Source organism: Monodelphis domestica, chromosome 5, assembly GCF_027887165.1.
Source record: "Monodelphis domestica isolate mMonDom1 chromosome 5, mMonDom1.pri, whole genome shotgun sequence".
Lineage (NCBI taxonomy): Eukaryota > Metazoa > Chordata > Mammalia > Didelphimorphia > Didelphidae > Monodelphis > Monodelphis domestica.
In genome coordinates, this window is record NC_077231.1 from 164,461,859 (window position 1) to 164,488,413 (window position 26,555).

At 36.6% G+C, this 26,555-nt stretch overlaps 1 protein-coding gene across 21 annotated transcripts in view; it reads left to right on the forward strand.

Annotated features, from left to right (window-relative positions):
• MAGI2 (membrane associated guanylate kinase, WW and PDZ domain containing 2) overlaps positions 1-26,555 on the forward strand; it is a 1,718,964-nt gene that overhangs the window by 1,399,147 nt on the left and 293,262 nt on the right. For all 21 annotated transcript variants that reach the window (XM_007504040.3, XM_007504032.3, XM_056800855.1 and 18 more), the window contains one exon: positions 17,680-18,315. In XM_007504040.3, coding sequence (XP_007504102.1) covers positions 17,680-18,315 — 636 coding nt within the window. The remainder of the gene's footprint in view (positions 1-17,679; positions 18,316-26,555) is intronic.

The following is a 26,555-nucleotide window of genomic DNA, read 5'->3' on the forward strand; positions in this document are numbered from 1 at the left end:
TGAAAATGATAGAAAGAGGAGGACAAAGTTGATATCTTCAGCAGTTAAATTTTTAACAAATCCAATCTAATTTGAATAGAGTATAATAAGTAACAAATATTTATTAAGTTTTAACTATGTGCCAGGCACTGTGCTAATTATAAAATCATGAAACACTCAGGGATTTATTTGCTTATTTTCCTTTGTGCTATTTCCCTATTGTGCCTAGAAGCAAAATAACTTTCATTATCTATCGAGGAATTACTTCATATTCTTCTGAAATTCCCATATGTAGTGGCATTATTTATTCAACACCATAACATTCTTTCTGCCCATATTTTAGAGGCAGAGGACAGTGGTAAGACAACCATTGATAAAAGAAGAATAAGGTTCCTGCTTTAAGATACCATACTGACTTTAATTTTTCCCACATAAAATCACATTTAACAACTGCCTTTGTTCCCAAATAAAATCAAGTTATAACAACCCCATCCCCCCCCTTTTTTTTCTGGTTTCATAATTCCTGCATGGCCAGGAAGAAATATGCTCTTTTATTTGGCAATGTTCTCAAGTGGTTCGAAACAGACTCTTTGATGTGTAAAACCTGATGCAGAGCAACATAATTTCTTAATATTTAAATAAAGTATTGGTCTTTTGAAAACTGAAATTAGGAACAAAAAAGTCCAACTTCAAGTTTTTGGAGTTTATCAATGCAGTATCATAACTGCTGAGTATATTTCCTTCTTAACAAGCTTATAGGTACTATATGTACAAATCTTGGACCAATGTATATTTTAAAACACTGCTATGACTCTTAAAATCTTTCTAAAAGATCATGGAGGAGGGCAAAATTTTTTGTGTCCAGGATATTTGGTACTCATAAATTTTATGTGACCAATGTGTGTCTCTTTTCCTTAGGACTTGATCACCTTTTGTCAAAACAATCACTGAGACTGTACATCTCAGAACAAGCTAAAAAGACTAGATTGTGCCTTAGATTCAGTTCCTTTCAATACTGTTTTCAATCTCAATTCCTTCTCCCTTATCTCCATTCTGAAATCTGCTCCTTCTTCTGTCTCTCTGTTACTGGATTCATCATTCTCCCAGACTCAAAATAACAGTCCTTTTCACCTTTTCTTTTTCCTGATCACTCTTATCTAATCATTAACCAAATAAGTGTTGGTTCCAATTCTGCAGGGTCTCTAGAATCTGTCTTCTGTATACTACTGTATAGTCAATACATTAACCTAGTTAAGGTTCTCATTAACCTCTTCTCTGCGTTGAACTGAACTCTTCTCCCCCAAACCTTCCCTTCTTTCTGAATTTCCCTATTATTGTCAAAGGAACCACTATTTTCCCAGTCATCCAGGCTTGCATGCCAGGTGTTCCCCTTTACTCTTTACTCTCTAATCCCTATCTAATTCGTTGCTACCAAGTCCAGTATATTTTACCTTTGTAACATCTCTCCTCTGACACTGGTACCAACATGGTGCCATTGTTAGTTATCTCATTACCTCATGCGTAGACTACTGCAATTGATCTTCCTAAATTGCCAGCCTTACCATGTCACCCCTTTATTAAATAAACTCCATTGGCTCCCTATCACCTCTAAGATAAAATATAAACTCTTCCGTGTGGTTTTCAAAGCTCTTTAGAACTTGCTCCCCCAACACATACACACACATTCCAGTCTTCTTACGAATTACTCTTCTCCACATATTCCGAGATCCAGTGACACTGGCCTCCTTGTTGTTCCTTGAGAGACATTTATCTCCTAGCTCCACACATTTTTACCAGCTGTGCCCCATGCTTGAGATTCTCCAACTCTTCATCTCTGCCTCCCTGGCTACTTTAATCTTAATGCCTTCTCTGTTAATTATCTCTAATTTATCCTATGCTTGTCTTGTTCTTACATAGTTGTCTTCCTTTTGTCTCTCCCACAAGACTGCTAGCTCCTTGAGGGCCTGAGTTGTCTTTTGCTTCTCTTTGTCCTCCCAGTCCTTAGGACTGTGCCTGGCAAGAGTAGGTACTAAACAAATGCTTATTGACTTATTGACTGATTTAATAATAATAAGTACCTCTTTGGTCTCCTTGCTCCTAGTCTTCTGTCTCTTAAACCCTTCCTAAAAACTATTATCAAAACAATTTTTCTAAAACATAGCCTTGCTAAGTATTATTCAATGGTTTTCTAGTGGCCAAAGAATATAACTCAAAACTATTTACTACTAGGTTCAAGGTCCTGCATTCCCAGCCCCAATCTAACTATAAAATCCCTTTATGTTTCTTATGTTGAACCAAAAAGGGTGGTCATTCCAAAGCAGGAGTAATTTCTCCTCTTTCTTGCCTGTTATAATTGTCCCATCTAACCCCCCCCCCCCCAAAGGAGTTCTGAGCCTTCTTCAATCCTCTTCTTTTCCTCATGATAGCTTTAAAAAGTCCTTTTGGATAGCCTTAACCTTTCTTGCCATGTACTTCCCTGATCCCATTTCTTTGTTTAATTCCATACACTTCCACCATGCCCTATCCTTACTTTCTGAAATCTTACACATCATGCAAAGTCCAGATCAAATTATATCTTGTCCGTGAAACCTTCTGATAACTAATGGTCATTTCTTCCTCTTTTTTATTCTATTCCTATTGTTTGTTCCTCTCCTCAATATTTAATGATTTCTTCTTGCATCAAAATTATTGTATCTGCTTAATTCCATCTACAAAAAAGGCTATAAGTTTTGTTAATATTCTTTCCCACAATTACATGTAAAAGCAATTTTTGACCTTTTTTTTTTTTAATTTGGCTCAAAATCTATTAGGTTATAAGCTTTTGAGAGCAAAGGGAACTTTGTGGTATTAATTCCCATAGGACCTACTTCAACATATGGATTGCATTGACTTGAATTTTTGTCTACAATTTTTGGAAGCTCAGCAACTCAACAGAAGTTTAATGTGAGACCCACTCAGAAACCCATATGGGTGTCTCATTTCAGCAGGGCAGCAGAGATTTTATTGATGCCTTTGAAATGAAAGGAGACGATGGTAGAAGAATATACTGAGAATGTTACACCAGAAGATTGTAGAATTATTGGTTAACCTTCCAATGATGGCAGCTAGTCAGGATTTTCTCCTGAGGTTTAAAAAGAGAGATCCTGGGACTCTGTTAGAAGGCACCTTATTTAGTCAATTTGTGGTACTCAGGGACCAGATTCCTGAACAAACAAAAGTAAGTAGTGAACTGTTCCCAAAGAAACTCCAGAGACAACTTAAAAAGACTGTCACCTGGGCTCCTGAAATGGTGCTTATTTTTATGATCTATATTGATTTCACAACATCAAAGGCAACTTTCTAGTTTTCTTCTGCCTGATTTCTGCTTCTACTAGTCTTAAAAATGTTTGTACAACATGTAGCCCTGGAAAAACACAGCCATTTGGTGGGAGGCAGCAGCTTGAAATGAAATGAATCTATCAATCCATTTTATCTCTTCTTTTGTTGTTTATTCTTCCTACACAGCCCTATCTTTGGGGAATTGACAGTAGGAGATAGCACAGAGGAAACTGTTGAAAAGGGTCTTCCTTTGGCAACTCCTAGCAACCGTTCCCATGTTCCCAGTCATTTCCAAGGCTCTTTTATGAGACTTGATGCTCTCGACTGAAGCGAGGGCAAAAGGTGGTTGTAAGCTATGTCCCCTGGGAAGCTTTTCCTGTCAGATAGAGATGAGAGCTGTTTAGAAATAAAAACACACATGTCCAGAAGTATACATGTAAATTTCAGAGCATTTTTGCCAGGTGGTAGCATTTCCTTCACAACCTTCCTCTATTTCTACACTGTGTGGGTGCACGTGTATATCTGTGTATCTGAAAGTACACTTAACACAGTTCAGTATCTCACCTGAGAAGGAGGAGAAAATTTAAAAGATCGATTTATCTAGCTCTCAAAACCACTTAGATTTTTCTGAAGAATTCATATAAGCCAGAAGTTTGGGGATATTGCATATGTTTATTAACATATATATGTACATATGTGTGTATGTTTGTTCAAGAATTTGTGTGTATATCTTTTTCTGCAATGAAGTCACAAGCTTCTTTAGGAAAAAATCATTTTATATGATCCCTTTTTTGCCATATTTGTCATTTTGTTTAAAATTCATTGCATCCTTTTGGGGGAATTGACAGCTTTACAGACCATTTTATGATATTGAATTCTTGAAGTGAACAAGTTGTCTATTTAGATAGAGATTGCTCCTAGGGCTTTGTGAGAGTCAGGCTTTGGCATACTCCTTTTCTGCTCTTTTCCTTATAGTTTTAATTTACAGTGTTGATTCTTCTCTGCCAGATCAGCAGATAATCAGTGTCTTTACATTCTCTTGGTATTTATTTTCTTTTTTCTTTCCCACAAACTGAAATGCTTCTATTTAAATATCTCTTACTACTTGATGCCAAACACAAAAGAAATGTAAATAGATAGTTGGACTAATTCACATCTGCCAGGGAATAATTGTTGGATACATGCTGGTTAAGCATATTTTTTTAAAAGCAAACTTCCAATTAAGCATCTGTACCAGGTCACAGTTGAAATTAAGGAATTATAAAATATGGTTAAGAAATCTTCCATTCTTTTGAGTGATGAATAGTTGAGTCAGTATCTTAGTTATTTTTACTGCATCCACACATAGAGCTCTACTCACAACTCCTTTAAAAAGGAGTCAGCTGAGTGACTCAGTGCATATAGTGCTGGACCTTGAGTCAGGAAAACTTGAGTTCAAATCTGGACTCGAACACTTAGCTGTGTGACACTGATCAAGTTACAACCACCTCTATTTACTTCAGTTACTCATCTGTAAAATGGGGGTGATAATAGCACCTATTTTGCAAAGTTGTTTTGAAGTTTAAGTGGGATAATATTTATAAAGCATTTTGCATACCTTAAAGTGCTACATAAATGCTAGTCATTGTTATCATTTTTATTTTTATAAAGAGAATTTCTAGAAATGAAAGATCCATTGAAATAATCTTGTGAAGACATTATCAGGTAATGGGTCACCACTAACAATTCGTTTTTAGTGTTAGTAAGGGAATGGATTTCTCTGGTCCTAAGATTTAGAACTAGAGGGGACTTCAATAATATGTTAGTCCAAACTCCTTCTTTACACATACAGAAACTGAAGTCTGAAGAGATTAAGGGACTTGGCCCCAAATCACACTGACAATAAAAGCAGAAGCAAGATTGAAATTCTGGAGCTCTGACTCTGGATTAGGTACCTTTCCCACTTATTATATGGTCTGTCTGCCTCATATAAAGCCAACTAGCCAGATAGGCCGAATGCAATTTCAGAGTCATTAGGGGTTCAGGACATTGTGACCCCTTCTTACTCCACTGTACTTTGTATGCATGCTGGGAAAAACCACTTGTCTTCTGAAGTCAGATGATCCTTTTGGCCCCGAGTAATTATCTGTTCTACTGCCTACTTCTATTAGTCTAGATTAAACAGAATAAGCTGTAGCACTTCCCTCATTTCCATCTCCAAAAATTAAAGGCATTGTAACTAGGTTACAAATTGCCAGGTAGTGGAGGTAGCCATTAGTGACATAATTTGAGGGATCTAATAAGTCCCCTCAATCAAAACTTTTCTTTTATCCACATTGACCTCCCTGAAAATTTTAGGACCTTCATTGCTCCTTCAGGTATCTTACCTGTTTAAGTAAATTTCAGGAACATTTACTAAGCAGGTGCTTTGTGCAAGTCATTATAATGGATTGAGCTGAGAGAAACATTTAATAAGACAGAATCTCAGGGAAATAAAAGTAATGCATGGCTAGGACAATAGAAAGACTTTTTATGGGTACAAATAGATTCTGACATATTTTTTTAACCCTTACCTTCTCTCTTAGTATCAGCAGCAATCAGGCTTAAGTGACTTGCACAGGGTCATCCTGGAAGTATCTGAGGCCACATTTGAACCCAGGTCTTCTGACTACAGGCCTGGCACTCTATCATGCCAAACTGCCCTGATTCCAAAATATTTCTAAATATATATATATATGTATATATATAATATATAATAAATCTAAATGATATAACCAAGAAGTGGAATAAATGAGTATAGGTGTAGTTAGAATTTGAGAAGGGTCAGTTTTTTAGAGAGTATGAAATTCCTGAAGGACCCTCAGTTGATACATTTGTATCAGAAAATAATAACAAGTCCAGAGAAAGGTGTCTTGGGAAATGAGGGTAAATGTGGCACCTCCCTAGACAACTTGTTACATTTTGGACAGCTCCAACTATTAGGCAACTCTTCAATATATGTGGGGAAATCTGAAAATTCCACCCATTTTCCTGGTTCTGTTTTCTGCATCCAAATGGAACAAGTCTCATCCCTCTTCTAAAAGCCACCCCTTCAAATGCTTGCCAACATTTATGTTCTCTTCCAAGCAAAACATCTCTATTTTCTTCAATTGACCCTTGTTCAACTCGATGTGAAGGCTCTTCTTCATCTCAGCCTTTCTCCTCTGGCCTTTTCACAGCTTGACAATATCCTTCTTAAAACATGGTATTGAGAATACAAAACACAATCTTCCACCAGTAATCTGGACAGAGAAGAAACAACAGAATTCTGACTTTCTTCGCTCAAGACACTATGAGTGTAAATGCAGAATGAGATTGCATTAGGGTTTGTTTTTTTTTTTTGCTTGCCTTATCCTGTGAAACTTGCAATTCACCAAATCCCTCAATTTTTTCACACAAACTGTTGTCAAGCCATCTTAGACTTGTGAAATTGATTTTTGAACCTAAGTGCAGAACTTTATATCCACTTTTATCCTTTATATCCTATTATATTCAATTTGTCAATCTAGCCTATCAAAATATTTTTAGATCCATAATCTGTTTTCCAGGGTTTTAGTTTTCCCTACTAGCAATTTTTCAAGTGCAAACTCAACAAGTTTGCTCTCTCTGTTCACATCCAAATTATCAATAGAATAGAGGGCCAAAGACCAAAGCAGTCCACCAAAGCCTTCTTCTCAGTCTATATCAAACCATTAACAATTAATCTTTGCGTCTGCCCATTTAATGAATTTTCAGTGCATCTAAATGTACTGTCAATACCATAAGAATATCTGGTAAGACTTTGTGTAGAATTCATTGTTAAAAATGTATAAACTGTATTTACTTCATTCCTCTATTCTGTTAAAAAGGAAAAAGAGATAATTTCTGACTTTTACTGATCACTACTATTTCCTTTAAATGATGTTTGCCGAGTCATTTTAATCCTATATACAGATTTTTTCAGAAATCAAAGTCAAGATCCCAATAGTTTATACTATCAACAATATTTTTTCCATTTTTTGAAAACTAAAAGGATATGTTTCCCTCTTCAATTCTGACAATTCAAATCTTCATCTCTTCAGTTTTTCAAAGATTACTGACCATAGCTAATCAATAATATCTGCCAGTTCTTTTAGAACCCCCTACATGTTGCTCATCTGAGCCCGGTTGCTTGTCTCACTTTGGGTGGCTAAGTACACCCTTGTTGCTTATCACGGCTGTCACTTTTCTATCTGCCATGTTTTCTTTTTCCTTTTCATTTATTTCTGGGAAAGGTAGCAGAAGCAAAGGAAAAGTTGTCTTCCCGCTAATGTTTTGTTCTGATCATTGTTCTCTCCAGCATGGGCAGCAATCCTATCTATCCCTTCTTTGTTCTTCCTCTTAGATTCATTATATACCTGGCACTTAATAAATGTTTGTTGGTCTTCACTTACCTTGCCAATCAGTTCACTATGAGTTTTAGTATTCTAGTTACCATTTGGTAAATCCATGCCACCCTTTTCTAGTTATCTTTCATGATGGCAAGTGGATACTTTAAGCCTTGGAATTAGGAAAACCTGAGTTCAAATCCTGCCTTATAGCAAATACTGACTGTATGACTCTGTGTAAGTCACTCTATCTCTCAGCCTGAGTTTCCTCATCTATAAAATAAAAATTTAATAATAAAAGGAACACTTGGGAAGTTCATGATTGTTCTTATAACTTGCACTATGATGAAATTACTTTTTTTAAAGAATCTGGATCAAGTTACATACAAATAGGAACACACAGGGCTATTATGAGGAGCAAATGATATATGCAAAGTGCTTTGCAATCCTTCTAAAGTTCTATGAAAATACTAGCTATCGTCATCATTATCATTATTGCCTTCCATCTCATCTCTGTCTTCTTCAAAGTTAAGATCTGAGGAACCTTATATATTCCCATCATTTTCTTTAGATAATTCCCTCTTCTTTTCTCCTCATTAGAACTATTGCTTTTGGCATTTTCAGTATTTCATTCTTGAGAGCTTCCCATCCCTCCCTCCTGAGATGACTTCCCCTATAGAATTTTAATATGTGGGATTTGTCTTTCTCAGAATGCTTTGAAATTTTCTCTTCTAAAATCTAGCATGTATGTTGAATTATAATTGGTTCTTTCTCCTCTTTATCAGAAATGCCAAGGTGGCATAGTTGTTTCTATTCTAATTTCTAACCCAAGGATTTATTTCTCCTTTCTTTTCTTTTTCTTTTTGGTGATGTAATGATTTTGTTGCATACTTCATTTAGTACTGCCCAATACTATTACCTCAGTTTGAAGAATCTTGGCAAGGTTGTCTTCATCTTATGCAACCAACTGTTAGTGTGTAGAAGATACATCACGAGTGTAGCAAAGGCAAGCCTAGTCAATAAAATGGAAAGATCTGAGTCCAAGTCCAGCCTCAGACATTTACTAGTTATGTGACCCTGGCCACTTAATCTCTGTTTGCCTCAGTTTTTCCAATTCTAAAATGGAGATACTAATAGCACCCAATTCTCAGGGTTGTTGTGAAGATCCAATGAGATAATATTTGCAATGTACTTAGTACAGTGCCTGGAACATTGTAGACCCTAAATAAATGTGTATTGCCTTCCCCTCTTTGCCCTTGTACATAGAATAAAATCTATCCTGCTAACATTTTTCTTTACCTCTCTGAGTAGAACCTGAAAGTCGTCTTCTTTAAGATAAATAACTTCTTTTTATCTTTTAGTTTCATTTGTGGCAAGACCATCAATATGTATGAGGTTCATTTTTTTCCATTTTTCCATCAATTAGGGCAGTGGACAAAAGTCATACACAAAATCATTATAAAAATCATTTGAGGTGATCTAGAAACTTTATGAAATCAAACATTCCTTGCACCCTTTTCTACTGTTATGCTGTCACTGCTGCAAAATAAAAGTGGTCCACATATAATTGGTGACTATGTTGCATTTTCATCTGGTTGAGGGACCAACTCTTACATTTATAGAAAAGATATATTCTTTCTTCACTTTCCTTTACATATCTTTGAACAAACCACAGCTGGATCAATCTTATTGTCATTTATAATGGTAGGTATGGCATATAACTTAGAAATTAATAAAGTAGACTCCTTCCAATAAAGCAATTTTCATCCAAATTCTTAGTTTCTGTACCAGAGGTCTTATGAATTTCCAAATATTTCTTTCCCTTTCACCATCCCAGGGAGAGGTAATGAATTTCTACCCTGTTGCAATATCCAAGCCAAATATGTTCAAGTCTATAGCATAGCAAAGTCATAGCTTCCCAGGCACAGCTCCCTTTCAGTTAATGATTGTTCTTGTAACCTGCCCTATGATGGGAATAAGGTCTACATTTTTTTTAGAATCTAGGTCAACTTACATTTATAAAATAACATAATAATACTTCACCTGGAGTACAGAAAAAAAGGAAATGGTCTTGATTTGCAGCATGAGAGAATTAGATTGGGCATAATGAAAAACTTTTGGACAGCAAGAACTGCATTTGTAAAAATAACCTTTCTGTGATATCTTTAAGGATAGGATGTTAGTCCAATTATTCTGGGTCATTTGGCTGGCACTGAGTACTTCACTTAAAGTCAAGCAGCTATCAACTAGGTAGTAACTTTTTTTGGTCTATAACATATTTAATGTGTCAGTTTTTGTTATTTTTAGTGACCAGATATACTACTAAAAGTGGAGATCTGTTCTCTACTACTACCACTTCTGTCCCTCAGTTAACCACTAATTTAGTCCATTGGAATAGTATACCCCAAACTTGCTTCCACCTTTTAATAAAACTCTTACCTTCCAGCTTAGAATCCATTGGTTCCAAGGCAGAAGAGTGGTTATGACTAGGTAATTGAGATTAAGTAACTTTCCCTGGATCACACAGCTAGGAAATGAGGATCTAAATCCAGATTTGAACCCAGGACCTCCCATCTCCAGGGTCTGGTCTCTATCCAATGAACCACTTTCCTTTTCTCTTGATAATTTTTTACCCCCTCTATTCTAACAAATAAAAAGCTGGGAAAAAAGAATGACAAAATTAATGATATTTTTTCATGTATTAGGGTCTCACAGTGTTTTACTGCCATACTCTCAACTAAGGAATGATTGACAGAATACGTAATATCTCTGAAGGCATTGTTGAGGACATAACTCTCAGGTTTGGGAGCACAGAGGGTAGAGTGCCAGGGGAGTGAGGGAGACCTAGGTTCAAATCTGGCCTCAGACATTTTCTAGCAGTGTGACCCTGGCCAAGTCTCTTAACCCCAGCTGCCTAACCCTTATCACTTTTCTTAGAACTGATTCTAAGACAGAAAGTATAAGTTTTTAACAAAAAAAAAATTAAAGGATACAACTATCTCTGATGTCATGACACAGACTCCTTGCCACCAACTTTTTGTGTCCAGGACTTTAAATGGTTTCCAAAATGCCTCAGTAGATTAAACTTCCTCAAGTTTGTACACAATATAGGGAAATAGAAACATATATATATATATATATATATATATATATATAAATATATATATATATATACCAGGGAAGTCTCCCCAAAATATCACATCCCTGGAGTCAAACTATTCCATTATAAAGATGTTTTGCCTTGCTTACCATCTCTCCCTCTTTCTATACTAGCCAGGTCTGCAAGAAAAATCATTTTTATTCTACTTTTTTATGCCATATATTAAAAACCCACCCAACATCCCATACCATCTAGATTTTATGTTGGTGTTAGCTGGTTAGGTCCAGCATCAGAGAAAGTCTTTAGGGATGTTGACCCTTACAGTTACCTTGCCACCCAATAACTCACTTGTCCTTGGCGCACTTCATGTCACAAGGTGCTGAAGTATTGTGCTATTACTCACTGATTGGGAAACAGTAGATTAGATGAGGTGTTTCAGCATTATGAGTCTATTCTCTAATTTCTTAAATGCATACTAATATCCTCAAGAAGCTTTCCCAGCTGATACCCCATACATCATTGCATTTCTTTGCATTATATAGTGAATAGGTTTGGCACCCTTTTGTAAGAAACATGCCAAAAGATTAAGTGATTTTCTTTTGGCATGTCAGACAAGTAGGGACACAAAAGAGTGGCTTGGAAGACTGTTTTTGTAAGAAGAGAGTAGTTCTAAACAAGATTTGCTGCAGTTATATACAGAATCTGGAGATTAACACCCCCAGGTCACTTCACTTTGGGTTCCATAATTCCTTACTCTAGGGTGCACGGTGTTAGCTTCTGATTCTTAGGATGGGGGAAGACACAAATTAAGTCAATCTGTGGGTTATTTTGAAAATTGTTTATCATCTAATGATTTTCTCAGATTCCTCCAGCAAATTCTATGATCAGTTCTTGGACCTTTCAGATATTTTCAAAAATGTATTTTGGTTGTACCCCTACTAAATCACATACAAACAGATGTCTCCATTAAAACATAAGTGTTTCAAAGCACAGGTCTAATATGCACATATATAGTCATTTCTTCAGCTTTCAAAAAGACGTTTTATTGAGGTAGAGATAACTTCCACTGATACAGATTGAACTTCTGCACCTTAGTAGATGGTTTAATGATTTGCTGTGGTCTTAAAATTTGTCACCTGATATCCAAATTTTCTTTGGTGAGCCTCCCTGTGCTTTGGTAGGCTAACATATATTTCCAAATTGGTAAGAATCGCCAGAGCTGTTAGCATAGTCTTCAAGAATCCTGGGTCATCTCCCACAGAGACAAATGTTCTGATGAAATAATTATTTTGCACAGAGAAGTTTTTGTTATAATACAACATCTAACCACCTGTACATGAGCCAAATATGATTTAAAAAAGAGATGAAATTAATGTCTACCTCTCCACGGATTTTTATGAATGTTTTGGGTAACAACCTTAGGGAAAGTGTTAGATCATGGGTCAAGGGGGTCCAAAAAAGAAAAAGAGAGGCAAACTGAGGGAGACAGAAAAACTGTCATCTAACAGGATCCTGTTTGTATAAATGAAGATCCACAAGAAAAGAGCCTGCTTCAATAACCATCAATACCTCAGCCCAAGACTTTAACAAAATGAAAGACTGGTGAAGAAACGGTTTGAAACAGTTTACCAATAAGAAAATAGTTCCAGATAAAAGGCTAGGTTCTATCCCTGTTCTACAATGTTAATCTCATTAATTTCTAGATTGGTGAGGGTCATGTACATTTTTGCCAGACTTTTCCTTCCCTTTTCCCTTTCCCTTTTCCTTTTGTCAAATAGCACTTCTAATTCACTAAAGATCATAACTCCTTCTACCATATTATGGTGTCACCAAAGGGGAGGACTAGGAAAATAATAACAATTTATACTTCTAATGTATTTTAAAGTTTACAAAGCATTTACTTCATAACAATCTGTAAGGCAGATATTATTCTATCCATTTTACAGATAAGAAAACTGAGGCTTAAAGAATTTTAAGTGATTTGAAAATGGCAAAACAGCAAGTATCAGAGTCAGACCTTGAACCCATGTTTCCTTTCTCCAACTCTAGTAATCTGTCTCTACTTAAGCATGATTCCTCTCTAAAGGACTTTTCTCTTTACCTGTGAATCCTATTTTACTATTTTAGTATTTATTTACTGTGGTTAAACCCCCTTCCTATCCATTTTTGCAGACATGACACACATAGTGAAGAGTAACAGGGAGGAAATGACAGCAGAATTACTGAAGGTTCTTTTAATACTCTGGGATGCTTATCTGTTCAATCTCCACCTGAATTAAGTAGGATATCAACATGTCATATACTCAGTATGGTTAAAATAATGTTGTTTGTGTTTAATAATAATAACTTGCATTTATGTGGGACTTTTAGGTTGCAATGTGCTTTACAAATATTATTTTATCCTCACAATAAAACCTGGGAAGTAAATGTTATTCCCATTCTCCAGATGAGGAAAGTAAGGCACATAGAGGTTAAGTTACTTGGCCAGGGAATGAAGCCAGTAAGTGTCTGAGGCTGGATTTGAATTTAGCATCATCCACTATTCATTATGCCACAATTCAGAAGGGAGAATCTAAAATTATTCCACCAAAGATCAATGGAATCTGGCAAATAATCACAAACCTCTCTAGCCAAGAAAAATTTGGGGCTGAATCATTATTTAGCTGTCATAATGTTTCAAGTATGCCATAAAGTACTGCCAGGTTATTAGAGAGTTTAATCATGAGCTCACCGCTTAATTTGTTATATTCTGAAAGCTTCTATAACCTCCCTATAAAGTTACATCTTTGCAATGTTCTTTGTCATTTGCTTACTTGATTCCTTTAAGGAATACTTAAAGGGAAAATATCCTCCATAAATTAAAAAAGAGTAATTTCATGGAAAAACCACAAATAGTTCTTATTCCATTACTAATCTCTAAGAGCTCATTATAATTCAAATAGCTATTCTTTAGACCTGGCAGGGAGTATTGAGAGCTTTCTGTGTCACTCCTGGTTCCTCCTTGTATCAAGTGCTATGGAGAAAAATAAAGGTAGTGTAGAAATGGATAAAACTTACTGAGAGATTTGTTCATGATCATTGGAGTTAGGACTTATCTCAGAATGAAAACAGTATCTACCAAACTCCCTACCATCGCTTGTCTGCTCACAGAGCCCATTGTCTCCATAGTTATTTTCAACAAGTCTTTATTTCTCCCTATTAACAAAATGTATCCATTTTGCAGGTACATGTAACTAGGAAAGATACATACACACAAATCAGGCAAATCGCCATATTGTTCAGTCATGTCCAACTCTTTGGGATCCCATGGACCCACCATGGGATCATACTAAGACATGCTGTCCTCCACTGTGTCCCAGAGTCTTTCCAAGCTCATGTTCATTGCCCCCAATGACACTATCTCCATCTCATCTCTGCCTACCCCCCCCCCCTTTGCCTTCAATCTTTCCCAACATCAGGGTCTTTCCCAAGAGTCCTGACTTTTCATTACATGGCTGACATAAATAGCTTATATTTGTTTAGATCATTAAGGAGTATGCAGTTCTTAACATAGATTTACCCAAGTGATCCTCAGAGCAACCCAGCAAGGTAAATAGTTAATGCAGGCATTATTTTTTAAATTTTATTTACTTGATTAATTAAGAGAATTTCTCCATGGTTACATGATTCCTGTTCTTTCCCCCTCTCTTCCTCCCAAACCCCTCCTATATCTGACACACAATTCTACTGGGTTTTACCTATTTCCATATTATTGATATTTGAACTAGGGTGATCATTTAGAGTCTACACCCCCAACCATATCCCCATTGACCCATGTGATCAAGCACTTGTTTTTCTTCTGTATTTCTACTCCCACAGTTCTTCCTCTGAATGTGGATAGTGTTCTTTCTCATGGGTTTCTCAGAAATGTTTTGGATCATGAATGCAGGTATTATTCCCTTTTTATAGATGAGGTACATGGGAGCTCAAGAGTAAGTGCCTTGCCATAGCTACACATCTCAGTGGAAGGGCCAAATTTCAAACCCACATCTGCTTTCAACACTTTGCCCAGCATAAATTAAGCAAATGAGTAAAGTTGGTAGAGTCAATATGGACTGCAACCCTCTATAGATTTCCTAAGATTACCTATTTAGACTTCATTTCCTGGATAAATAATTTATTATGTATTAGACATTGGACTCTTCAGGCTTTTATTGTGGTTTTCAAAATTCAAATTACTATTTAGATATGCTTAAGGAAAATCAGACTTATATCAATGGAATATTATGGTAAATGTTTAAAATTGGCAGTATAAATTTTTTTTTAAATAAAACCTTGCCTTCTGTCTTAGAATCAATACTATGTCTTGGTTCCAAGGCAGAAGAGTGGTAATGGATAGGCAATTGGGGTTACACTAGAAAGTATCTGAGACCAGATTTAAACCCAGGAACTTTCCATCTCCAGGTCTGGCTCTTTACCTACTGAGCTACCTAGCCACCTCTTCAGGGGTAAACTTTCAAGTTAATCTTCATTATTAATCTTTTTTACTATCACTTCTTAAGTCCAGACAGTAAGCAAAACAACAAATCAATCTGTGATTTGTAGATTTTGCCAAACTCTGATCATGATCACTTTGAAACATAAGCAATTGGCTCTTAGGAACTGACTCTCTAGTACAAGCTGGCTCCAACATGCCCCCTTGTATACCTTTTGTGCAGGAGAAAGGTCAAGAGTAGAATATCTCAAAATAAGAATACAAGATAAATGAAAACTGAGGCTAGGTTTGTAAAGTGTCAGAACCGTTGATTGGTCCATCTCCCCAAGAGTCAAGTATCTCACTTAAAATTCCATGAACAGCAGGATGAACTGAATTCAACAAACATTTATTATGCATTTACTATATGTAAGGCATAATGCTACACACTGGATACTTCCAGGTAGCTACTTTACATTGAGACTACTCTGACATGTCACCCAAACCAAACATAGCTAACTTTTCAATTTAGTTCAGTTAATTAGTGTTTATTGTGCTAAGTTCTGGGGATGCAAAGAAAGTTTTAAAAAATTCACCTCTACCATTCATAGAGCCCTTGTGAGTTCTTTCAATATTTGTGAGAAAGATCAAAGTACTAAAATAATAGTATTAATCCCAGTCTGGACTTCTGGGAAGTTTTGATCCAGTCACATTATTACTATAATTATTTCCTTTCCTATGAAATGAGTTAGGTGACGGTGTTTTGTTTTTTTTCTTCTTATTTAATGGCTAACCAATAATAGAAATGGCAATTATAAATTCTGGGATCTTTAAATATGTCACTCATATAATTTCTAGAGATCAAGAGAATCTAGAATGAATTCTCCTCTGTTCTTCTCCTTCACTCTTCCCTCTAAGACAGACTTTTGCCAAAATAACCCTAGTGAAGTTGATGTCTACTTCCTCACTTAACAACCTTTGAAGACACCTTTTTCTTTCCTTCACATCCCCTTCATCATGTTCAGACAAACCTCAATTTGTGTAATCAATTCTCAACTGGGGCACTGGGTTTTTTAACCCAAGCCTGAAATTATAACATATATGTATATAACAGAAAACTGTTATAACAAGGGCAATCATATTTTTCATGTGCATTTAAGGTAGAAAAGATATTTTCTGAATGTATTTCATTATAACTGGTTCCATTTAATTGGGTTAAAATATTTGAAAACTATTTTGCTGCCATCTAATTTCTGCTAGAAGAGACAGTGTACCATAATGGACTTAGAACTAGCCCCAGAGTCAGTAGTGTTATGTTGTGAATACCCTTTGATCTCAAAGATTCTGTTAACAATATGGTGCCACTTGCCATATTGCAATATAGTGCCAATTTCAGTAATGAATGGAGAGACCTCCTGTAGTGGTCAGTGGAAAACATAATTATGAAATTTATGTAGAAAATATTTCTAGTATATTTATGGGTTTTTAAAAAATATTTTGATAACTGTATTTTAATAATATTGATTTCTTTTAAAATTTTATGTATTTTGTGCATTTGAAAACATTGCCCTAAGAAGGTGTCCACATGTTTTGCCAGAGTGCCAAATGTGTCCATGGCACAATAAGATTTTAGAATCCCTGCTCTAATTCTTTAAGTTGCTGAAGTGCTGACTTTCATTAGTAAAGAAGGCATTTCTAATCAGAAACTTCCTACAGCCTTGAAAACACAAGTCCAGTCTCTTTTCCTGTCCCTATAACCTTTGCTACAGCCATACCTTTGGTGTTTAATTGGAAGGGATAACTCACAAAAAATTATGCTACTTCATAAATTTTAAAAAGTGACAAATAGGAAGTGTTTATCTAAGGTCTCAAGGCTAGTCTGTGACAGAGTTGGAGCCAAATGTCTGATTCTTTTCCTTTTCATGGGCTTGAATCAAGAACCAAGTGCAAACCCAAAATTAACTTATGCATACTCTTCTGGAAAAAAGAAAATAAAAAGGCAGAGTCTTAGAAGGTTTGTTTGGCATGTTTATCTAAGTAACTGTTACACGCTATCACATACCAGCTAAAATATCATGAACCCAACTTGCCACGAATTTGAAAATTCTCATAAATGGAATGTACTTCATGATGAGTAAAAAGCACAGAGAATTAAAAAGTTTTTCCTGGTAGCCAGGACCTTGACCTTTTTCTTTTTAAATGTGAAATTGTTGTTGAACTTCAAATCTAATAACAGCATTTATTCTGCATTCAATTATTATATTTTGCTCATAGACCAATTGCAAATTTCAGTCACCTCCAGTAAATTTAACTATTATTCTAATTGATTTTCCTGCAGTTTCCTGGTGGTTGGGAGGATAACAAAGAAGTGCCTTGATTTATTTCATTAAAAAAATTCCATTCCTTTGGCAACATGAATTGACTTTATCTCATGGTGTCAATCTTTTCTCTCTTTTTTTTTGTAGGCGATGTCATTGTCTATATTAATGAAGTTTGTGTCCTGGGACATACTCATGCAGATGTAGTCAAACTTTTCCAGTCTGTTCCTATTGGCCAAAGTGTCAACCTGGTGTTATGTCGTGGATACCCTTTGCCCTTTGATCCTGAAGATCCTGTTAACAACATGGTGCCACCTCTTGCAGTAATGGAGAGACCCCCAGTAGTGGTCAATGGAAGACATAACTATGAAACTTATTTGGAATACATTTCTAGGACCTCCCAATCTGTTCCAGATGTAACAGATCGACCTCCACATTCTTTGCACTCCATCCCACCTGATGGTCAGCTTGATGGCACATTCCCACCTCCTATCCATGATGATAATGTGTCAATGGCTTCTTCAGGAGCTACACAAGCTGAACTCATGACCTTAACCATTGTGAAAGGTGCCCAGGGCTTTGGCTTCACGATCGCAGACAGTCCTACGGGACAGAGGGTGAAGCAAATTCTAGACATTCAGGGATGCCCTGGCTTATGTGAAGGTGACCTCATCGTTGAGATCAACCAACAGAATGTACAGAACCTGAGCCATACAGAAGTCGTGGATATACTTAAAGAGTGTCCCATTGGAAGTGAGACGTCTTTAATTATCCATAGAGGAGGTAAGTCTAAAAGATCAGCATGATTATCAAGCTCTGATGGTGGGTCCCATAAAGGTTTAGCTCTGTCTTAGGGGGAAAAGGTAATGTGGAGAAAGCAGTGTGTGTGTATAAAAGAGTGGTGTATCTGTGAGCCATGATGAAAACAAAGTTTTACAGAGAGGAAAACATATAGATATGGGTCAGAAATGATGTACAGAAATACCAGATGGCAAAAGAGAGAAAATAGTAAAAAGTTAAGAATTTCGAGAAGATCTTCTCTATGTTGAAAGTTATTTTGGATTAGGTAGACTTTTATGGGATGGCTTGGCCTGGGAACCTCCTTTTCATATGGAATAATGTTTCTGTAGAAAAAATAGATTTAGTCTAAATGTGGCATGCCAAGAGCATATGTACCCCTGTTGAAGACTTGGCAATAATGAAAGTAGTAAAAATAAAAAGCCACCTTTTCCCATCCAATTTATTGATGGCATGGAGCAAGGGCATAATGAAGGCAGGGTCTAGAGATGGTGAAGAGCAAAGGAGAGATCCCGGAGTAAGAAGTGAAATAAGTAGTAAGCGAGGAGGGAAATACGAGGAGTTGGACAGAGGATATTTGGGATTGATGACTAAAGGGCAAGGAGGATTCCTAGGGCAGTGAAGAAGAAAAGTGAGGTGGAACATAGGCAAGGAGTGACAAACAGAATTTTCCTCTCTCTTATGCCCATCTTTTTTTTTTCTTTCACAGTAATGACTAAATATAGCTGGCAAGACAGCAGGATTAGACTAGCTTCTCTCCTCTTTTGCTGCTGCTGCTGACTGCACCTGAGAGGAGAGGAGAGAGAGATAGAGACAGAGACAGACAGAGGCAAAGAGACAGACACAGACAGAGAGACAGAGAGGGAGACAGGGAGAGAGGCAGGGAGTAAGAGGGAGATGGGAAGAGGAAAAAGGAGAGAGGAGAGAGCACACAAAGGAAAAGGAGGTAGAAAAGGTATCTTAGAGGCTTTCCTTCACTCCAAATGAAAAATGCACTGAGGTTGGGAGGAGGGGTAAGGACTAAGAAGAGTTACTGGTAAATAAGGATACTTTATGCACAGTATTAAAGTGAATAGAATTCATAAATTCTAAATTTGCACAGCTGACAATTACAAGTAGCTCTACACCAAAAATGCCCAAATAATCTCGAGTGCAGGCCTATAGGAAAATGCAATTAACCTCACCCTCATCCAGAAACCATGCAAAAACATGAAATTCTCAGTGGCCTTGGCTATCTCTGGGGCCATATCTAGACTGGAATACCTAGATAGGTGTGCAAATTCACAGTCTTATGAGGAAATATTTCTTCCCTAAAGTAGTCCTCAGACTTTGAAAATTACTTCTGCATATGGTGGTGCCTCAATCCATCACCTGTTCCAGGCTTCCATTGCATCCTTCCGCAGAACCCATCTCATCAGATCCACCATGCCTCCCATCTTCCTCTCCCTTCATCTTCTCTTGTAAATTGGCCATTCTATGAAAACTGGCCAAATTCTCTGGATGATGAGCTAGGACCCATGTATATGTCAATCTGGAAAAAAAAATCTTATGATCCTCACTTTAGACCTAAAATGCAGAGTAATTATTATTGCCCCACCCCAAAGTGACAAGGTATCAATCAGTCCACATCAAGGAAGTATGTAATGCAGGGATCTGATGATCCTGGGACCTTCCTCAACCCAATCTTTCCCCAGAAGTCATTGAGAAGGAAAGTGATGCCACAGCTATCTTGCTTGGTGAGGATCTCATGTACTAGGAATCTACCCCTAGAGTTTTGGGGATTCCTTTCTCACTCAGTCTGTTTGCGTTTCTGTATTTGGTCTCTGGGTAAGAAACTTAAGCACTGGAAGATACTGGATAGCACATTTTCCCTTCATATTTCTGGGACAGCAGATCTCCATGTTCTAAAGAAGATACTTCTTAGTATCTGTCTTTGTAGAATAGGGAACAATCGATGGAAAGACTTGAGATGTTCACATTGTGAGTGGTGGTGGCTACTCATGAGGATGTCAACTAGCTTGATTTGGTTCTTATCTGAGTGCACAGTTCTAAGTCTCCTTTGTCAAGGAAAGATACCTAGAGAAGTGTCTAATATCTCTTCAGGATGTATACCTCAGTGGTGCTCATTTGAAATCCTAAAGAAGGAAATTAAATAAAAATGGAATTGCCAAATGGAGAGGTGAGTTCTAGGCCTGGCTGTGCTACATGAATAAAGTGATGAACTTGGAATAAAAAAGATCTGAGTTATGTCAACACTTGGCACCCTGTCTGACACAAAGTAGGCACTTAAGAAATGCTTATTGATTGATCCTACCTCAGCTATTTAATTAACTGAATGACTGGATGAGTCACTTAAGCTCTTTCATCTTGTTTCCTCCTCTGTAAATTCAGGATAATAATAGGATCCACCTCAGGTTTGTTGAGAGTATCAAAGAGGATATTGTGTATTGTTTTGCAAACTTTAAAGCATGCTATAGGTATAGATACAGATATGTAAATACTAGCTATTACTATTTTTAATTAAAAGCATATTTTCTCTGGATCTCAGTTTCCTAGCCTGTAAAATAAAGGAGTTGTACTAAATGACTGTAGTCCTCTCCAGATGTAAAATTCCATTCTATGGAATGGAATATAGTTAATTTAAAAGTGCCTAGATATGACCTTCCTTTTTAGGGTTTTATGCAAATACTATATAATTTTCTCACTAAATTTACCCCCTTGAAACAGGTGCGATATTGTTGATATTTTTTTAATCTGAAAATTGAGCAACAACTGCTTGGCATCAATGAACAACTCTGTACAATAGAAGTGCTAAGTACCTATGCTAAGGAAGGAAATAAATTTTGAAAGGCAACAATTTTGTATTCAACCTTCTTAAGGACTGCAAAATACTAAGAACATTACAATAAAACCTCAAACAACATCTTTTAATTTCTCCCATTGCTAGCTTACCACACTAAAACAGATGTTGTTTACTAATCATTCTATAGATGAATATCCAGTACCTCTTTATAAAGATCAAACACAAAAATCTATAATTATATTGGAATTGTTTCCTATAATTGAATAGTATGACTAGACATGACTTTTCTATCTATAAATTAGGCATTAGTATAAACAAATCTTTGCTTTGAAGTTTTTCATACATGAAAAAGTATCCAATGGATTTCTTTTGCAAGGGATGAAATATGAGAGAGAAATTATTCCTCTGAAATTCCTCGTAATCACAATTTACACTTTCCATATCATCTAGTTTTCATTGCAAAGAGTCTACAAATCACACTGAGTTTCCCATAACTTAGAGTCATTTCTTAGAAATTTTGGGAGAATATTTCCATTGTTTGTGTTGAAACAAGCCCAGATTCAGGCTATTCAGGCTATTATTAATAGTGAAGCCTTTCTTTATGTGCACACATTTTTGAGAGTATTTAGATGAACTAACTTTAAGCAGCTTGGTTAGGATGAATGCTATGTAGTTCAAAGATGGACAAGTTTTCCCTGGCTAGCACGTATGATATTGAGGAACCCAGCAGATATATACTATGGCTTATTAAATGAGGTTGGGAAGATATGATCTGATGGTTCAAACCAAGGCAACTAAATTTGAGTTATGTCAAAAATAGATCAAAGGCCAGATTAGAAGGTAGACTTGGGCCAAGACTCAACAAAGAAAATAAACTGAGTCATATTAAAGTGGGAAAGTGTAAGCAGAGAAAAGGTTACTGTTAGGATGGCAAAAGGAGGAGGAGGAGGAGCTGGTAAAGTGGTTATTTGGAGATTCTGTTTTTTCTATAGAAGCTTCTTATGAGTTTCCTGCAAAACTAATTCTGGGTCATTTGGCTGGGAAGGAAGGGTTTTATGGGGGGGGGGGTAGTGAAGGGTTTTGTCCTTTTAAACAAGGTACCTCAGAATGAGAAAAGTCAGGCTTGGCTTCAGATTTTACATTTCTTTTAGGGAGGATAGAATCTGATTCACCCAGGGGAGCCTGATGGAAAGTTAGTGATAGGTACCGTGAAGGTATTTTTGCAGTTTTAACCTTAACTACTGCTTTTAGAGGTAGCAGAAACATGAGGTTAGTTGGCAAAGGGACTAGACACTCCTTAATCAAATTCTATAGTGAAAATGTATCTGTAGGGACCTTTACAGGTCCTTCTGCTGTATGGTGGTCTACAATCTTTTGTCCCACTTGCTCCCAAACCTCCAACCTTCCTTGGGGAACCATGGGCAGACATCTAGGACATAGTCAAGAAATTTTTGTAATTGGGCATTGCTAATTTTGGTGCCTTTTGCCTGGAGCATAGATTTCAATACCTGCAAAAATAGTTCTTTCTCTTTTGAACTGGATTTGTCCCATATTTTGCTTCTGATTGTTTCTATTATTCCCCATCCTCTACTTACTGCCCCTGTTACTCGGGGGAGGTCTTTCTTACTGGAGATGCCTACCCATATATGTATGCTCAAGAATGCTCCTACTTTTGGGGAGTGGGAAGGGTCTTCTTACCCATTTTCCCTCTATTTCCCTTCATGGAGGGTGCCTGTTCAGGCACCATCTGTAAGCCACAGGGCTCAACCAGCAAGGATCATAAGAAAGACAGACAAATAAGAAGGACCAAGGAGGCAAGTGGCAATCAATGGCAGCTTTATTGAGGGGAGTGAGGACTTTTATAGCAGCAGGGTCACTACCCAAAATTTACATACCCAAGATAACAGATAAATATTTACATGGTAACAAGTAATGATGACAGGGAACCTCCCATCTCATATGGGAATTGGAGGAGGATGACTTCTTCCTTATGGGGATTGAAGGATTAGAGGATATGATGCAAAAGCTTTTTAGGGCATGTCCTAGAGTAGAGAAGGCTGGGGATATTCTGGAAAGATGTATGGCTTTTTTACTTGGGGGTCCTATCAATGGGTCATATCAGGCATAAGATTTTAATTTAGGTTTTTAGACTTAATATGAGTCATAAAAGTGGTCACTGTTTATAAAATATTAGCCCCTAAGTCAAAATGACTGTTAGCAATTTTTATTTACATCAAGATAGAAAAAGTGAAAGTGGGAAATATAGAAAAGAAACAGGGCCTTAATAAGCCTTCCAGCCCTAAGTCCTTATCCTGTGAAGTTTGGCTCAGCCCCTGTCAAGGGCTTTCTCAAACCCAGATCTCCACGTGAAAGTCCAGAAGTCTCCAGCAAACCAACACAGAATTCAAGGAAAGAGTCTTCCCACAAGCCAAGGCAGCAAAGAGAGCCAAGGAACCAGCCTCGCCAAAAACTAAGGAAGGGAATCATGTCCCAGACCATGTTGGTCTCTTTTTATACCCCCTTTTCCATATTATTTCCTGTCTCTCCCCCTCTTCATAGAAATCAATTGCAGTCTTTCAATTTGCCTAGTACTACCCAAGAAGGTGGCAGTGCTTATGGCCTTTGGCGGTGGGAACTAATAAGTGACTTGTGTGCTCTCTTACCTAATAGTTAAGTGGGATACTAAGTAAAGGTACTTTAAATTCTTGATTTGATTAGCTAAAAATAGATAAGGAGAGAGTTAATTCTATCATCACACAGGAAAGGAAGCTAAGAATGAATAAAAACATAAATATATAGCTAGGAGAGACCTTAGACCTTGTAATATTTATAGAGAAAAAGGGTAGGATTGAAAAACAGGGAATACTGAAGGTTTATACCAGGGAATGGAGGAGTTGAAGGGAGAGAGAGGGAATATGGCTGCTGGTGAGGTAAAACAAGAGAGATGTCCCCTGCTGAGAGGCTATTTTTTAAAAATGGGGTTCCCAAGAAATGAACCACTTATGATAGCCTGAGGGGACATCTTCTCTATAGAATGATGTTGCAGGTACCCCAGAGCAGGTAAGCATGGACCCTCCTGAGGGACAAGCCTACCCCCAGACTTAGTCACATAGCAAGGGTTCAATAAAGACAGTTTATAGTTGAATGGCTGTCCTGAGGTTCAGCTCCTTCTATGTCCCCTGAAATGTTAGTCCTCTTATCTGACTGCAATATTAAAATAAAGATAAATTTTAATACCAAGTTTGGATTGGAGAGGTATCAGGGAAGAGGAAAGAAGGATTTTCCTAGATGAGGTTTTTGAGTCTCTCTCAGCTTTTGAGCTGAGGCCAGACCTCACAGGCTGGTGGAGGGTTTCTCTTATTCCTGTATATGCTATATGTGTGCTAGCTTTCTTATTTTCAAAAGTCTTAGCAGTAGACAGAGAGAGGAAGAAGTTCTGATCTTCAGAGCTGGTTGGGCCTGTCTCTTCAGGCTGACGCCTCTAAAGACTGGCCTTACAGTTCAAACTGCTTCCCTTAAGTCCTTTTGTTGATGACATGATCACAGGAATCCAGGGAGAGCACACAGTTGGTAAACTCAGGAAAATAGAGGCACTTCTATCCAGAGGCAGGGAGAGACTTCATTCCACTTCCAGGGCCAGGAAGTAAGTGCTAGTCACAAGACCAACTGCCACTCCCAGTTGCCCTTTCCCTCACCAACTGTCAGTCTTGTCAATATCTTCTCTATAGCACTCCACTGCAGTTTATTCCAACTCAGTGGCAGAAAGTCCAGAACTTGCTTTAGTTTTCCTTTCCACAACCATCCGCTTTTTTTTGTTGTGACCTGCCCAAGGTCACTTATTTTTATTATAGTTACCAATCTACTAAATCTAATGTTTAACTACTTCCCCCCAAATAAAAAACTTCCCTCAATTACTCTATCACTATTCTATGCTAACTTATCTAGTCTAAGGAATTCTATGCAGGAAAGTTTGAGTAAGGATAGTTTTAGGGTTTTACAATAAATTAAGTACAATAAATGTTTGAACAAAACCATTACAAAAGAAATTTTAATCTTACTGCTAATACTACTTACTTTTGTCAAGTTAAAATAAAACAGTTTTCCTATTTTATATATCTATTATTTTTTGCTAACTATTTTATCTATATATATTTCCATTAAACACAATTTCAGCATTGCATTAGCTTTACAATAAACAGTTAAAAGTTTACTATCTGCAAATGCAGCTTAAGTCTATTCCTATGTATAACTAATTATCTATGCTATGTTTAACTTAACTTACTCCTTGTCTATTCCCTATTTATTATAACTATTCTCTAAGTCCCTGGGATAATCTATATCCTAATCTTATGTACAACATATATATATATGCTATGCTAAATATTTGCAGACTCTATCACTCTGTTACTAACCTAATTATAGCATATACATTATTTATAGAGACTATTTACATATAATACAATAATATATATTGTTTCACATCCTGACATCAGTCAAATAGAAATATCTGTTGATCTTTCTTTTTGCCTAAGGCCTTATGGAACTAACTATATACATATTTACATTTTGAATAAATACAATTTCAGACATTTGTTTATTTAAACAAGGTCTCCCAATATGTTAGTTTGTGATTTTGTGTTTTGTGTCTAATAGTGTTGTGTTGAATTAATACTTATCAAGTTTCTTCAGATTTGCACTTCTCATGTTGACTGATGGATCTCTTCTTTCTTCCAAGTTATATAATGTTGCATGCTATTTCCCTAATATGTGAAATTAATTTTGTTTTATTATTGCAAAATACTCAGTCTTACATATGTCTCATTTCCCTTCTGTCCTCTTATTATATAAACAAATTTACAAAGTTCAAAGTCTTAGATGTCCATTTCAGCAATTTTTTCCTCTGTTTCTTTTCTCTAGTAGCTATTAAACAAAATTTACAAGTTCGAAGTCTTAACTATCCATTTCAGCTTTTTCTCTTTGTTTCTTTTCTCTAGCAGCTTTTTTTTTTTTGATGCTTTTCCTCTGGGATGCTTTAAAATCTTTTCCTCTGGGCTGGTTTAAAATCTTTTCCTCTGAGATGCTTTTCCTCTAGGATGCTTTTCCTCTGGGATGGAAAGTTATTTTCTCACTGTGGCATGCTTGACTGCTGGGATCTTGTTGTCTTGAACATTATGTGTCACTATTGTTTCTTTGTAGTGTACTTTTTGATGGTAATCAATTCTTGTTTTCATGTCTAATTATCTTCTATGTCTGTTACAGTGATATTGAATTTTTCTGGTTTTACGTGGGAACAGCGGAACCATGAGTCTTTCCCTGCATTTTTTATAGCTGTTGGGGTAGTAAGAAATACTTCATGTGGTCCAGTCCATTTTATGTCTGTAGCCAATTTTCTACTTAAATTTTTTAAGTATACTTTGTCTCC